This window comes from Epinephelus moara, chromosome 23 (assembly GCF_006386435.1).
Source record: "Epinephelus moara isolate mb chromosome 23, YSFRI_EMoa_1.0, whole genome shotgun sequence".
Classification (NCBI taxonomy): Eukaryota; Metazoa; Chordata; class Actinopteri; order Perciformes; family Serranidae; genus Epinephelus; species Epinephelus moara.
Window position 1 is genome coordinate 13469853 of NC_065528.1, and position 17142 is coordinate 13486994.

Genomic DNA, 17142 nt, shown 5'->3' on the forward strand with positions numbered 1-17142 from the left:
GAGCAAAGCCTGATTTTTTTCCTCAACACTTTCTCTTGGGATGGAACAAAACCACAGCAGTACTTCAAAAGGCTTGCAGTGCAAGCTGGGACTTCTACAATGGCTGCATCCATATGCATATGTATAAACATACACACAAGCTGTTTGGGCAACAACATAAACAGCTATATAAAAGAGACAGATGGACAGACACAAGAAGAGACACTAACTATGGAGACAGATGGAGAGATTTACGCCGGCTGATGGACCATCCCATATGAGCAAAGACACAGACAAACATAAGACATGTAGGTACATGTAATGCATGCAAATACATCCGCAGCTACCTAAACACAATGTACACAAAAACACATACAAACATACTTTCATGTGCAAAAAAAAAATCACTTAAAATCAGCGCTCAGTCTGTCAACACAAACAGTGTTGGAACAAGCCGAATTTGGCAGAAAACGAGGCATCAAGACACGATCCAAACAGTCATCAAAACAAAGTATGCCAGCTTTCTGGCACAGTGCGGAGGAGATCAATGGGAAATTGGACGGAATATGAGAAATGTGTGTTTTTGCTATCGACAGCCCACTTTGATGTTTCCTATCGACTTGAAATGAATGGGAAGTAGTTGAGCGTTAAAATGAAAGAGTATGTGTGGGGAGAGAGACAGACAGATAGACGGACAAAGACAGAGAGAGTAAAAGTAGATATTATTTTCAAAGTCAAGGAAAAGTGTTCATTTACACAGCTCTCTGAAGCTCGGGGCCAGTTGTCTCCACTCTGTGAACAGACCACTCTCCCTCCATGTCAACAGACAGACACGAAGACAGACACACAGACATCAGTCTGTACATGAGTGCATGAGGGAGAAAGAGGAAAGGATAGAGGAAAGCATGGCACTGGTTCCAATAATCCTGTCTGTGGGGCCAAATCCTGTCAAAACACACACTTTCTCTCACACACAGTCACATACAGAAACAACCACATGTCCTGGGTTGGTGCTGTGGGAATACATTAGTTGTTCTTGTAACTGAAAATGGAACCTTTTGTCGTCCGTCTTTCATTCCGTCCTTCAAGCTCAGGGATACAGACAGGTGTTAAAAAAGTCACATGTAAAAGAAATGATTAAACACACAAGTAAAAAGGATCTGTGAATGTGTGTGTGCATATACCTGTCTGTATGTGTCCTGATGGTGTTCGTCGTTGCGGGAGTCATAGTATTGCTGGATGAAGCCGAAATATTCTTGTCTCTTTCTCTGTAGGACGCTTTCTCTCCTCTCTGCATTAGCTGGTAGGTAACCCTGAGAGAAGGTGAGACGAGGACAGAGGAAGATAGAGTTAATAGTGGATACAGTTGTTCCTCAGCTATAATTCACACTCAGGAGCTCAGGCTGATGGAAAAAATAATCATTAAACAAGAAAAAAAATGTTCTTCTTGCACTTCAGTTTTGTAAGGGATTAAAAGAAACAAGATAGGATATGTTAATAGGAGAGCTTTAGAGGTGCCAGCAGGTGGATTTTGTTACATTTGGACAGAGCCAGGCAAGCTGTTTCCACTGTTTCCAGTCTTTAAGCTAAGCTAACCATCTCCTAAAAAGCTGTTTAAAGAAGTATTTAACTGCTGGAAAATGGTCTTTTCATTACACTGGGCTGTCGATGCAGTAGAAAGATGCAAATACTTGAAATTGGTGCTACATGACCAGATGAAACAGAGAAAAATGACTGTGGAGAGAAAGGAGAAGGAGAAAACCTACAACTACCACAATGCACTGCAATGCACTGGACCAATAAACACTCCCACTAGTGGGTGATCTAATGAAAGTTGCTCTTCCAAGAAACAATATGGCAGCTGGCTGGTAACTATTGATCTCATAGTACAGTTAAACAGTGCAATAAAATATGTTTCTCAAAAAACATTTGAGGCGAGGAATAGGTAACACAGTAAGATCAGCACTGCTTAGTTTTACTGTTTGACCTCAAAGTCTTCAGCCTCCATTATCATAATAAAGGAAAAAGTATGGCGCTCACTTCCTGTCCACAAACTCTCACATTACAACCAAACAGTGCACTTAAATATGCTTCTGAAGACATTTTAGATGAGAAACAGGCAATACAATCACAGCATCTTGGTTTATATTTGATCAGATCTGTGTAGTTTTACCGTTTGATCTGAGTTTGAAAGAAAGAGAAAGGGGACGGTCTTTCTCTCGATCCACTTTTATAGTCCTTGTGTCCACAGTGGTGGGCTTACAAAAATGAGGAAGTATAACCTCAACAGCCCTAGAGCCAGCGAAAATCCACCAGATAACGCAGTGGATTTGAACGCAGTGAGGGGCGGGGAGATCTGGGCACTGGTAAGATCGAGCTAAATTTACCACAGTTCATTCACACATACTGCCCACATTGTTATGATACAAAGCTGGTTGAAATTTGGTAAAGTATCTCTAACTGGCAGAAATAGAGTGGTACTGATCATCTTTAACAACTCCCAAAAACAAAGTACATACGCACATCTTGCAAACTGTCAAATTATTCCTTATGTCAAAGGTCCTGAAATCTGACAACACCACTTTATCCCGTTAAAACAATACTTACAACGTGGATTCATTTTCGTGAGAAACCCCTTTTGATTCTTTTGAACTAAGGACCCTTACAGACTGAAGGAATATGAATAACTTACAGGGTAATCGAGGAATGGACACAGAATTTGAGATAGGCTACAACCTGGTTTTATACATCCGAAGAACTTCCATAAAATAAAAAAAACAGCTTGGCAACCAGACCAGGCCTCTAATTGAGACAGGCGTTTATTTGTCAAAATGTGTAGCCACATCAGGCTAGTAAAGGGACTGGGGGTTTAATTGGGAATAGGTTTTAGGGTAATTCAATTGTGGCATGGTAATTATGTGTATAAAATGCCAAATGAGGGTAAAATAAAAACAAAAAATGCACATAGATCAGTAAAAATCTGTGAAAAATTGTGTAAACAGAGCTCTAAGAGCCCTCTTTCCCTCCAACACACTTTTTTTTTAAATTAATGTAAAAATGTTTCAATTATTAGTAACGTTTAATACCTCTGCTTTTCTCTGCAACTAACCAAGACAAGAAAAGTAACTGATGTCATGTAATAGCCTTGTTTTATGTTTCTCTCATTCTCGGAACCCATCGGCTGTATTCGGCGTCTGACTTCCAGCAGACGGCGAATACAGCCTCTGGGGGCAGACCCCCGATTTTTTGGCATTACGGTTTGATTTGGGCGGAGGAGGCAAATTTCCGTTTCAGACTTCTGTTTATATATAAGTAAATATGCTGAATCATTGCGATGGATTCAGAGTTTGCAGTGATGCCAATTATGTTGCGCCTCGTTAGTTCACCGCACGGACCGTTTAACCTGGCAACAACTGCAGCCGGCTCAAACTTGATTGGTCAATATCACGTGGACTACAAACAGTCTACAACCGGAAACCAGGGCTCTTCTGCTCTTCTTCCGGAGGCAAGATCGCCGGGGTTTGTCTACAGACTCTACATTCACTGAATGTAGAGTCTGTATATAGAGACTATGTTTCTCTTAACAAAAAAAATTACCCTCAATGTCAATTTTTCCCATAGTATTGAAAATAGTATTGAATATCCATATTTTTCAAGGTATTGTATCAAAGTTAGGATTTCCAGTATCATTACAAACCTTCGCATCCCAGTATTTTATAATGCTTGTTGTATGTAACATATTATTACATTACATTATTTTTCACCTGCCCAGGGACTGGGAATGAAAATTAATGTTTAATTATATCTCTGCAGATTTCAAATGTTGAAATTCATGTTATGTCAAATAAACTACTTAAAAAAAAACCTGGTTTGACTTGAATATCAACATTTGCAAAGCCCTACGCTGTTGTACTGATACTGGTACAGGTCCATAAAAACTTCAGCAAGTAAATGGCAATAGTCTCCGAGCTAATATACCTGTCTATTAGTGACACACATGCACGCAGACACATGCTCACAGACACGCTTGTGGCTTCCACATGGGACTCATTAATTCAGCTCCGCAGATATTCACCTAGACGGTCTTCTCAGTGTCTGAAACTGCATGGCATTTTATCTAGTGTGTCTCTCGTAATTATTTGTCTGTCAGTATATACTATTTAATGAGCCTTTATTTCCAAACTCTTGTTCTAAAACCTCGACTTGCTTTGAGTCTGTCGGCCAAGTTCAATCACAAACCAAACTCCACCACCAGGGATTACATCGCCTATAAACGACACACTTCACTTTGCAGAGAAAACTTTTCTGCTGCTTGACCAAATGCGTTCTGCCTCTTAGGGGAGCTACCTATCTGCGTGTGTGTCTGCAGAACAGTGAGCATGTGTGTGTGTGTGTGTGTGTGTGTGTGTGTGTGTGTGTGTGTGTGTATGCTTCTGGGAACGTGTTTGTCAGACAGTTTATGTGAGCATACATTTGCGAAAGTGTGTATCCTCCTTGTGCGGTCAGGCTTATGCAATGAGGAGAAAGTCAACTCCAAACTGAACAACAAATCTAAAGTCTATTAAAAGCTAGAGCTGGGACCAGGGGCTCTGAAATATTCACACTGATAAAGTTTTCAGAACACAACTCAAACATGACTGCTGGCTCTGAAAACTTGTCCTTGTGATAAAAGGCTGGATCGTGTAGCTGTTAAACCTACAAACGTCCTTCTTATCTTTGCCTTTACATGGTTTATATTGCCTTACAGATATTCGTTGTTACAGTATAACTTTTAAAGTGCATACATTAATAGTTCCTCAACATTATGTAGATTGAAGACAAAGAGAGCACAGGTTATTTATTCAATTTCAACAAAAGGAACAATCTTCAGGGGGCTTGCAAAAAATAGCATGTAGTGTTAGTTTTATTTCATTTTATTTTATTTTAATAGTAACAGGTAACAAAAAAATACGAAATGTTTCAAGAGAGGTCAAAAAGCCACTTAGCTTAAGGGCTAATTTATGCTCACTTTTAGATGCGGAGATGGACGGATCCTTGTGTCTGTACTGTGCATTCATTTTGTCCGCATTTGTAGATTTTGTGCTTGAAAGCTTACAAAAGGGGCAGAACCACTGGAGAACATGGAGGCAGCGTAGTGAGTTCAAGCAAGGTAAGACCATAGGAGACAACGAAGAATTTTAAATAATGGTGGAACGGAACAAATCGGTGATATAGGGAAAAGAATTCTGCGTCCATGTGTTGGGATGTAACTGTGTACGGCCGTACAGACCCCCACTGTCTACAACGCTACCTCTGTTGTAAAGGTACAATATTACGACCTCCTCCTTGTTTGTTGCTGTCTGACAAAAAAGACTAGTTTTTGTCAGACTAGCTCCAGCCTAGTCAGACAAGCATGAACTGATGAAGCCTCTTGGATAAGACAGGGCTTGAAGCAAGAAAAAATCCTGTGCCTTAAAGTTTTTTAGAGGGCCTTCTGCGCTAGGGGGGTCCGTGGGCATGCCCCCCCGGAAGAAAATTTTGAACATTTGACGTCTAAATGAATTAATCTGGTGCACTTTGAGAGTATCAATCAAGTATCACATCAAGGAGCTAGAATAACAATTTCAAGGTTTTTAATAATGAAATATGAACAGTTCACCAAAAAAGGAAAATTTGGTCATCAGCTACTACAAAATGGTTGGGGCCGGGCAATTTTAGGCAATTCTGAGCAACAAGTGGCAGAATAGGAAGACAACAAGAACGCATTAAAATGTACGTTTTACATCAGTTGAAGCTTGAACTCACGACCTCTGACACCAAGGAGCATCTTCTATCTGACTGAGCTAATTTGCAAGTGACAACTCATTGGTGGCTTCACAAATTATCTCACTTATCTCTACCACACCGCCTCTTTCTCTTTCTGTATGTGTGAATTGCAACCCCCAACCTGTAGCCATTTCTCTCTCTCTCTCTCTCTTTGTGTGTGTGTGTGTTTTCATCTCTCTTGCGTCTAGACCAAACTGAACAAATATTTATAGACAGACAAGCAACATCATAATTAAACAGGCTTTTATTCTTTTAATTTATTTTATTTTGAAAATTGGCCGGATTCTCTCGTCTTTTCTGTGTCCGACTTCCTGTTTGGTATGATCCGCTCTATCCAGCTTGACAGAGGCGCTCACGGCTCGTGTGAAAAATAGACCAGATGCCGAACTAAAGCGCTGCAGTGTGCGAGCCTCCGCGGGCGCTCCGCTCTGCTCACTGGCCTGTGTGGACAGTCAGATAGGTTAACATGGACGCCGACTGAAAACTGCCTCCGCTGCTGGGCGCTGTGCTTCGGTTCTGCGTCCGGTGTGTCTGTAGCGTGACTGAATGAGAGACTGTGAAAACTTAAGGCCTGCCCTACTCTGCCTCTGATTGGCTAGAAGTCCTTGTTTACCTTGAGTAATGTGATACACCATTGGTAGTTGGAACTATCACTTTGCTTTGCTTTAAAGCGACTGGTTAAATCACTGTTGCTACGGCAAGATGATAAAATATTCACGAGAAAAAAATATTCCTGCACCAGAATATCCCTGCGCCGGAAATCCGGCACCGTGCCGGAGAACTTCAAGCCCTGATAAGAGGTGAAACGTCTTATTAGACAAAACTAAGTCCAGTTGCGTTCGATTCAATTGCCTTGAGATAACCATGACCTGGATAAATGAGAATATCCACAGGCATTTAGTGCCATCTATTGGCATTTTCTATGCCAACGTAAAGGACGCATGGAAGTATGAGAGCAGTGACGTTTACATTTGAAACAGACATATTTATTTTCGGATGTAAAGGCAGTATAAATGTGCCTTAACCAATGTTAACCACGATGTATGTGTATATGGTTGTGTTACTACAATCAGAGCTGCAATGACTGGTCCATTAATCATTTAAAATGAAAGAAAATTGGTTACCAGCTAAAGTTCTCTGGTTTCAGCTTCTGAAATATGAAAATTTTCTGGAGGTTTTTAAGTGTTTTATGATAATAAATTAAATATATTTGGGTTTCAGACTGTTGGTTGGACAAAACAAGAAACTGTGATGGAAACTGTGATGGGAATTTTTCATTATTTTCTGATATGCAATCAACCAGACGTTTCATCGAGAAAATAATCAGTAGATTGATCGATAATGAAAATAACTGAGTTGTAGCCCTACCTGAAAAACATACTATAGAAACAAAAATGTAGCACATGATGTCAGATTGTGTTGGTTAAAAGCAGTCCTTTTAGATTTTCCTTTTCTTCAATGCATCATGAAGTTTCAGAAGAATTCCCTCTTTCTGTTTGCTCAGTTTTTCCGTGCAGTGGAGAAGTGCCACACTTAGATCATATGATAACACCTGATCCAGCTACATTAGCAAAAAAAGACTTCGGATTATGGTTTAAAGATCAGGAAAAGCCAAAATCTAGTAAGGGAATCAGGAGTAAGGCTTTTTATATCAAAGCTTTCCAAGATGTTTTATTATGTGACTTGTTACATCACATTACCAAAGTGCCTCACTTAGGCTTCCATGATAACACCTGAGCCAAAACAAAATTTGCTCAAGTTTTTGTTGTGTTTTTAGTGTGCTTGTTCTTTTGTGTGACATTCTTTATGACTGCAGTCTTGGATGGGACTCTCTTGCAAAAGAGATTCTGAATCTCAATGAAACGATTCCTGATGAAATAAGAGCACGCACATCCATACGATGAATACTTGGCGCTGGACAAGACATCATGCAAAAGACATTAAAACTGAGTCCACACAGTAGACTATGCTCCCATGAACATATATCTAATTACATTACCACCGAGGTGACGTTTGGAGCTTCACGCTCTTCATTATTCATTTTGATGAAGAGCGTGAAGCTCAAAACGTCACCTCGGTGGTAATTTAATTAGATATGTGTTCATGGGAGCAAAGTCTAGTGTGTGGACACCTGATCCACAGCCATTCGCTGGAGACGACTTACTGTAGAGATGTGGCTGAAAGCTCCAAAGGCAAACTAACAGACACTGTAGTACAGTGTTTCTCAAATGGCGGCACCCCTAGGGGTACATGGGAATTTTTTATTTGTTTTTAGATAAAGGGTTCAGTTGCAGACACACATAGCTCCACTTTCATTCATTTTCCTAAATAATGTTCTCGTGTGTGTGTGTGCTAGCCAAGGAATGTCAATCAAACTGGTATTGGCTGTTTTGATAAGATATCTCAAAGGTTGTTTTTTTAATTTTCATAAATCATGTTTTTTTATTGTGTTCTCAAAGGAATATCAATCAAACAGGTAATTTATTCAATTTTGAAAATGGCTCTTATCTGTTGTTGTTTTTTTAACTCTTCAAATGTTAATTTAAAATGTATCAGTCGTGTGTAATTACTCGAATAATTAAATCACTAAATTATGAGTGCAACCTCAATGCTGTCGTAGTTTTAATGCCTGGTGACAAAAAATTGTTTAGACATGAATTGTAGCATGAAATGTAGCATGCTACAAAGTTGTTTAGGAAATCAGACATGGATGGTGCAGCGCTGTTTTGTAAAGCAAAAATGTTTTCCGCTGGAGTTACTCGTCTGAAAATATATTTCAAAGGGGGTACATGACTGAACAAAAGTTTAGAACAACCGTCGCCATAGACCAGTGCTCTCTTCATCTCTCTGTCTGTCTCTTACATTTATATGTCATCACTCTCAATTTAAACTGAGCTTCTTTTTTGTCGGAGAATGCATTTGGCCGCTGTTGAGTCACATCTGAGACCAACTCTTTTTTGGACCGGCTTTAGTGGAATCGCCATCAAACTACACTCATCTACCTGCACCAACAGAGACAGTCTGAACATCAGGCCTCACGGAAAAAAACATAACAGGTCTTAAAAGGCTGTTAGGGACTGTGTGTGTGTGTGTGTGTGTGTGTGTGTGTGTGCGCTACACGTGTGTGTTTGCTATCTATGTGCATCTTTGGCTTTGTTGTGACTCTGCCGTTTGTTGTTTCTGGAAGCTGGCTGCCACTTTTTTGTAATACGCTAGCAAGCATATCGAAACACACACATGTACACACACATAAAGTATCAATTTTGGGCAACTGTCTAGAGGAAAATCAATAAGAGAGCGGCAACAAAAAGTTTCTCTTTTTTGTTTTGTAGTCTTTTTTTTACCTAGACAAGGCCCCTGGAGAAGCCTGGAGAGTCTAGGGGCTTATTTGATGCCCACACGCACACACACACACACACACACACACACACACACTCGGCTAACACATACAAACACAAACTCATGAATTGTGAAAAATATGCATACTACAAACAACATGTTTCCACACACTCATACGTGTGTGTTATGACATATATACACACATCACATTTCATATTCCCTGCTAGTGTATCTTTCTTTTCACCTTCAGTGATACTGTCATTCAAAGTACATTTTATTCCCTTTATCTGCTAGTTTCAGTCGCTAACCCTGAAAAACAAAATATTTTCACAACCAAAATAGTGTGAAGGAGGCAGAGTCCTTACTCATCCACACCTCCTGTCCCATCCACCCGACTGCTGCCTCTCTGACTGTCGCTGCTGCCAGTCAGCCAGACTGGTCACATTCATGCCTGCGGAAATCAGGCTAAGCACTGACTGGGATTTCTTTTCTGTTTTTTTTCCACGGTCGCTCTCTGCCAAAAAGTCCATGTGGCGTCACATGTTGAAACTGCTCCATATGCAAACATATGAGTGTACACACACACAAACACGAACCGCCACAACAGGCCAGCGACGAAACAGTGGGTTCCCGTGTTATGTGCACTCTGCCAAATGAGGGAGAGGAGAGCATGTGTGTGTTGAAGGTTAATGGACAGCTTAGTGGAGGTCAATCACACTGCAGCTGCATTACTGCTCGGTAGGACAGGACCACACACGCACACATACACACACGTACACATACGTACACATACACAGGGGATTTGAAGACTATAAAGAGGACACAAGCTGTGTAATACACTATACTGTGATTTGATTTTATGACTACTCTTTATCTCTAATGATGGTGCTCTGGGAAACTGGTATATTTCAATGTGCCCACATGTTACAGATATGTGTTTTCTCAGATTATCAGGGATGTAAACTGGGTGAAATAATTATAACTTTTGACACAATTCTGCTTGTTTGAAAGTACTGTAAGTTACTTTCTATATGTTTTACTCATTTTTTATTGCCAATGGGTAAACAGGTCGTAATGTAACTCAAGAACTTCCCGTCTTTCTCAGTTGCCTACAACAGCCTATGGACCGATTTCTTCGTAAAGGACTTAGGCCAAATTTTCAGACAAATTCCAAATGATGTGATGTCAAGTTTCCGTGTGTCTTGCCTCTCTTCAGCTCTGCTACAGCGCTAACAGTGTGCAACACTAGCTGATGTCAGCTAAGAAACGGAGGGCAGATGTGCAAACTTCTCTTTCTGCACTTCCCTGGATTATACACCATGCTTTGCTGGCCACCAGCTCTGTGTAAATCCCAATTCTGGGGTTTGTACCGGCTGAATTCAAGTTGCTACAGCTGCTAAGGTAGCTTCCTAGCGGCAAGAAGTGAGGCGGAACGCGCTAGCTTGCTAATTTGTGTCTCATTTCTTGTCTGATAAACAGTAAATACATCAAATTCCCTAATACCCCATATCGTAATCACAGTGGCCATCAGTGCTAAGAAGAAATCCTAACGTTGCAGGAAGCGCTAACGTGAAATATATTGCAATATTGTGCTTTTTAGCGGGCTAATGTTAGCTAATGTTAGCTTGCTTGCTAATGTCAATTGCTAATACAATCTAGAATAATTACCCTCATTGAATTCATCCATACTCCAGGGCTGATCTGGCTAGAAAATCAGCCAGCTTGCTGTTTGGAAATTATGTTATCAGCTAGCATTACTAAGCAACCAACGCCAGCATAGCCTTATTACAGCTAGCTAAATAACTTAGCTTGCTTGCTTGCTAATGTTTTTGCTAGCAAAATACTATGACTGGATATGTCAGTTGGCTAGCTTGCCAAATTACTTCCCCAGCTAACGTGATACATTATACTAACTTATGTATTATGATAAACAATATTGATTTAGCAAACAATAAATAATGTAAAGATACAAAGCACTTTCTACAAGCCAAGAGTGCTGCAGGGGCAACCAACAAGCTGCTGTTCAACATGGATCTGTAACTGGTTGCTTCATAGCATTAGCTGGTAAGGTCATTTGAATATGGTATGCTACTTAAAGTAACATTATTTCAAATATAACTGTCACTTATTTCCTAACATTGTTTCAACATGAGGGTCAATCACTGTAAGTCTCTTGTTTGTCACAATTTTGGCCGATGGTGTTCGCTCGCAACTACGGACTGCATGTGCCGGAGCGCGAACAGGATGCTGACTGCAGTTCACTTAGCGGCCTCAGAGAGAAGGGTCACTAATTCCAAGGATTTTGTGAAAGTTACATACAAAAAGTTTGAATAATAATTGGTTAGAGGGAAAAGGATGCAGTCAGCACAACCATCGTGCCTTTCTTTCAGAAAATAGAGAATTAAAATAAGTGAGTATATCTCACAGTAAAGTGCATTAAGTGCCCACAATCCAAGTGTACTTATGTTTGAACCTGAGTGACTCATTTCCATTTCATTTGTGGTCTACTGGTTAAAAAGGGTGAGTGGAGACTTTCTATAAAAAAAAAAAATAAAAAAAAAAAAAAGAGAGATGGGAAGACAGAAAGTGAAGCTTAAATGCATGCCAGCTCCGCATGACCTGCCAGTGGTACAAAATGTGGTGGCACAGTGCTTCCTCCTGCCTCTGTTAATCAGCCCACATAAACCTCATCTCTTCATTCTTCCTTGCATCAATCTACCCCTCGATCCTTCCATCCCTCTAATGGATCCTCCACTTCAGTAAGCTCTCTGTAAAAAACAGGGGAAATATGCTTGGGGAATCCATTTGGGGAATTTAAATGAATTTGTTTTTTTCTTTTTTTTTTTTAGTCTTCTCGCAATCTAAATTGATTTCTACTTAGCAGGCACACATTTACTCTGGAAGCAGACTGGAAACAAACTGTCCCACTACAGGCAAAGCAAAAGTTGCAGAAATAAAACTTTACTTTTTTTTTTTTTTTTAAATGCTTTTGTCCCTGTTTCTCTACGTGTCCATTTATAGACTTACATCTGGTGAGTTGAGTTTGGAAACATCCACAAGAGAATCAATTTCATTCCGTGACTCACCGCCTCCCAATTTCAGCTACTTTGTCCAGATGAAGTTAAGCATGAATCTGCAATTTTTTTTCTTACCTCAAATTTATTCAGAAGTTTATTTTGGTGGAAAGTTTAGGTTTAACAATGTTTCCTTGACTGCAACTTTGGTCTTCCAAACAAAATTACCAATAACAGCCAAGCAAGACGTGCCGTCATCCAACCCACGTTTTGCCAGAACACATCAATTGAGCTGAAAATTGTGGTCTGGCAAAGCTTGAGTCTGGGATGCTGTTTGCTATTTCACACCCTGAATTGACTTTGTCTTTTCTATATTTGCAATAAATATAACTTTATTTATTAATCTTTTTGAAAACAAAATCATTTGAAGTGCTTCTCTGATATCTAATCCCATACATCGACAGTTCTTCAAGGTTTAACTGATTCGACTTACATCTCTTATGTTCTTGATGTTCTACTCATAAAAATTACTTCTTTCTCTTACTCAGTTAACAAGTCATTTTAAAATCCAGAGGAGGAACAAATACTACACAGTAAGCAATATGCAGTGCTGCTTGTCAATCATGTTCTCTATGGAGGGGGACCCATCCTTTACAGGTCAAATGCAGAGGGTGTATTCCACATGCACCGGCCCGTCATGATTACTACTTTTGTTGGATGATATTTTGTTCCAGAAATAATAGGTATAAATGATATTATTGTCATTTTGAGAATACTTTATGCCAGTGGTTCCGAACTGGTTCAGCCAGGAGGTCAAGATTTCTCCTTAGTCATTAGTTCAAGGTCCACACAGTTTAATACATTTTAGTTTCCTGTCTCTGTCAAGAAACTGTCCATTGGTCACTCACTCTACAGCAGGAAACTGCCCTCCAAAATAAAAGCTCTGTGCCAGAAATTCACTGTACTTCAAAGTAAAGAGTGTTCTCTTACAAACTTAACATTTGCGAGCCACTTGCGGTCCATTCAGAATGGATCCACAGCCCACTTTTGGACCGCGACCCACCAGTTGGGAACCACTGCTTTATGCCACTAATATAACGATAAAATAACAGCATAATAATGCAAGTACACCCTTTTAGCCAGAAATTGACTTTTAATTCTTAATAGTTTCACATTGGAATTGAAATATTTATACCAATTAACACGTGTTATTATATTTTAAAAAGTATATCTAAAATTATTGTTCCTTTATAGAAGTATCCCCATCATTACTTTGTTTGAGACTTAAAACAAAATGTGGTGACTAACAGACAAGCTTATCAAAGCTCCAGGAACACCACAGTTGCTTCCATAATGTTTATGGGGTGCTGCAGTCGGCTATCGGGGGTGGAAGCCCTGGGAGCCGAGCGGTTTGCTGATGGATTCTGGGCGACGGTGCATTTCTGGCTTGTTACAAGGGGTTAGCAAGGTAGCAGTTATCAGAAGTGTGCCACTCCCACTCCAAAAGTGCATCTGCAGGCTACCAGTAAGCTACACTGTGTTACCTTAGAAGTGCTATTTTATTTTTCTTTGGACTTGCGCAAGTTTGAGGGGGTGGAGGGGGAAAAAAGGGGGAAACCTTGCTGTATATTCTGGCAATATAATGGCTAAAACACAACGATCGATATCAAAGTCATGTCCAGTTATTGTACGATAAGTTGATAAACTAATTATCATGACTGGCCTCAACCTACATATACAAACTAGAGCGATATATAAACAGAAAAGCAACATCTTTCAGTTCCTGGTCCTGGATCTGTTGACAAAAAGCACTTTGCTCAGGTGTTAGTTTTTTATATCGCAAGGTGATGGTGAATCTGCAGCTGAAGTGTACAAACTGTAAAGGAACTAGATGTTCTCGCCGAGGTGTGAGATGTGCTGTCTAAGGCGTGCATACCGAGGGAGGGTGATCACAAGCTTGCCTTAAATGGAAAAATCATTGCTCCCTTCTCTCAGGCGATTTAATTATGTGTACTGTTGTAAGGTAACGGTTAAACATAATAATATCTGGATCTGTCGCCGCTGCCGCTGCTCCCTGACACATCTCATATAACCCTTTAGCTTTATCAATATTTCCACAGCCAGTTAGTTTTCTCCTCTCCCACCACTTCACATTTAACAGCCACACTCCATTAGCAAATGTACATATTGCCATGGGCTGACATTCTTTCACAAAGCAGAAAAGCCATTTAATTTCTCCTTTCTCCTTTAGGCTCGGACACAAAGTGCTCTTTAAAAAAAAATGGAATAAGACGGCATCATTTCTGAAATAATAGGAAGTTCAACCGGATGTGTTTCTGAAGCCGGGGGCAACCTGTGGAGCCTCTTGCTCAAATAGTGAAAGGAGGTAGAGGGAGGCTAGAAATTGCTCTCTCCTATTCAGCTTTGTTGGAGAAATTTCTCCTTTCTTTGACTGCTTTTTAATTTCCACACAGGCTAATAACGGTGGAGACGGTTACATACAATTTCTGGGATGCGGAGGTAAATGCAGGCCGTCGGGGGAGAGCATTACCGCACTCAGACCGGAGTGGGGAAAACTTGTTTCTCATCTTTGTCAGGTAGAAGAAGAAGCGGGGCTCAAGCACGCCTGCTGGGGGGAGGATGAAAAAAATCAAATAAGTTGGTGCACGCTGGTGAGCAGGAGAAGGGCACAAGGGACACCACTGGAGTGAAGTTTTATTAGGTGCCTCTGCCAAGTTTATGGAATACAAGCGTGGGCTGTGAGTCTGAATGTGTGTTTATGTGTGTATGTGTGTGTGTGTGTGTGCGTGCCAGACAGGGAATAGATTTTTCGAGCCTGATCCCTCCTATCTATTTCTGCACTGGATCATACCTCAGACAGGACAGAGAAGGCAGTCAAGTGTTATGACACTTCAGAAGATATGATTGCTTTTGACACTGTGCCCACTTTTCGCTTTAATCCAAACCTTGGATTTAACCCTGGGATAATTCACGCTGCACGAGGCTCCAGAAATGTATTGAAAACCTTGCAAGGTGGGGCTGAGATAACTTCAGATAGGGATCTTAAGTTTGCACAGTCAAGACGCCCCTTATATATCTATCAAAGTCATCTGGACATACACGTCCTCAATGAAGATATGAGTCTTATTCCTTTATGCTGCATTTAATCTTGTTTAAACCACGTCCAATCTGTAAGTGCCCATGAAAGAGAGAAACAAAAGATAAAGTATCTGTGCTTGTGGTGACCATGTTGAACAGCAAAGTGTTGTCTTGGTTTGTAACATAACAAACAGAAAGGTGTAAATCACATATCCAGACTGTCTCCTGAAATGAAGGAATAATCGAGCTCTATGGGAGCAACGGGGCATCAAAAAGAGACACCAGACGAGTCAACTACAGCAGGAGAAGCTTGAACTCCTCGAAGGAATTCATGCTGACTACATTTGATTTCTCTGTAAAGACACAAGCACAACCTTTTACAGCCAGCTTTCAGAGTGAATATTTTATACTGGGTGATCCGCTTATTTGCTCTCTTGCTGAGGGTCAGATGAAAAGATCAATACCACTGTCATGTCTGTAGGGTAAATATGCAGCTTGAGCCTGGAGGCGATGGGCTTAGTTTATCTTAACAGGGTTTCCCACATTTATTTTTGGCAGCCTGCCACAATTAAAACATCTGCCGCCAAGTTTTGATTTTCTATTTTTGGAGCTGGACTGTTCATTAGGTGCACTGTTGGAATATATATATACACCTTTGGGTTATTTATTGTGTACTCTGAGAACAGACAGAGCAGCAGAATGATGAACTTAACCATTAATTGCAGTGGTTCTAAGTTTGCTTTGACTCACAAACAGCTGCTCCTCTCATTCATCGATATGATCCGATCGTCCGATCAGCACAGATCAGATCGACTTGTCCCCTCATTTCTTCCTTTTTTGTTTTCTGTTCTTTTCATATTTTTGAATCTGCTTTGTTTCTTCATGCTCCTTCAGGCGGTCCATCCACACACGCCGCAGGGCAGCTGTGCTTTGCAACTGTGTTCTCTTCATACACAAACTGCATATAAGCATATAGGTACACTCATGGAACACACTAAGTTGCTACCCACACATGGATTCAAACATAATGTATAGACTCGCAAACACAGACAGACAAACATGCACAATCAAACACAAACTCCAACAAACCATTAATGGCGTGTTATCTATGGTACATTAGTTAAATCACCCTCATACAAACACACACACACACACACAAACAGTCAGCTTAAAAGCTGAGGTGCCCCTCCCATCCCCCTGTACCTGGCTGTGTACACTACAGCCAATGCTTTGCAACTTCATATGCTGTTAAGAGCCCTCACTTCAGTAGAGCACCAAACAAAGCAGCCGTTAATGGTTAAAGCACCCAGTTGGTAACCTCCCACCACCAAAAAACACAAACAGGGACACACACACATGCACACACACACACACACACACACACCTTTAATGACATCTTTTCTGCGGCACATTAGCTATTGTGCGGTAATTAATGGGAGAGTCATGGCGTTCAAAAAGCCAGTCTTCTCTCTGCAGACTAGGAGCTGTACACCACAACAATGGCTTAATGAGTAAACACACCGCGTGTCTCATGAATAAATTATTTGTGCCTCGCAATTAATTTTCTCTATTGAAGTCTGAAAAAAAAGCAGGACTGTTACCAGTCTTCATAAATCAAAAAAGGGAGGGGGGGTGGGAGAGGGAACATGACAGCAACTTTCTGTGCATGTGTGCCTAAGATCCTCTGTAATGTGTTTATTACTTGTGCGATAATATCTGTGTGTGTGTGTGTGTGTGAGAGAGAGAGAGAGCCTGTGAGTGCATTTGATGAATCTAGGTTCTCACTTGCGGGTTTATGTACGAGGCTACACAGTATTTGTCTATGAGCGTGTTTGTATGCACATGTTTTTATGTTTTACACAAATTCGTGTTTGTTTCAATGTGCCTGCCACCGCCTGAATGTACA

At 40.6% G+C, this 17142-nt stretch overlaps 1 protein-coding gene across 2 annotated transcripts in view; it reads right to left on the reverse strand.

Moving 5' to 3' along the window:
- The window catches only part of tbc1d22a (TBC1 domain family, member 22a), a 205482-nt gene that overhangs the window by 148922 nt on the left and 39418 nt on the right, over positions 1-17142 (reverse strand). For both annotated transcript variants that reach the window (XM_050036699.1, XM_050036700.1), the window contains exon 7: positions 1164-1292. In XM_050036699.1, the coding sequence (XP_049892656.1) occupies positions 1164-1292 (129 nt within the window). The remainder of the gene's footprint in view (positions 1-1163; positions 1293-17142) is intronic.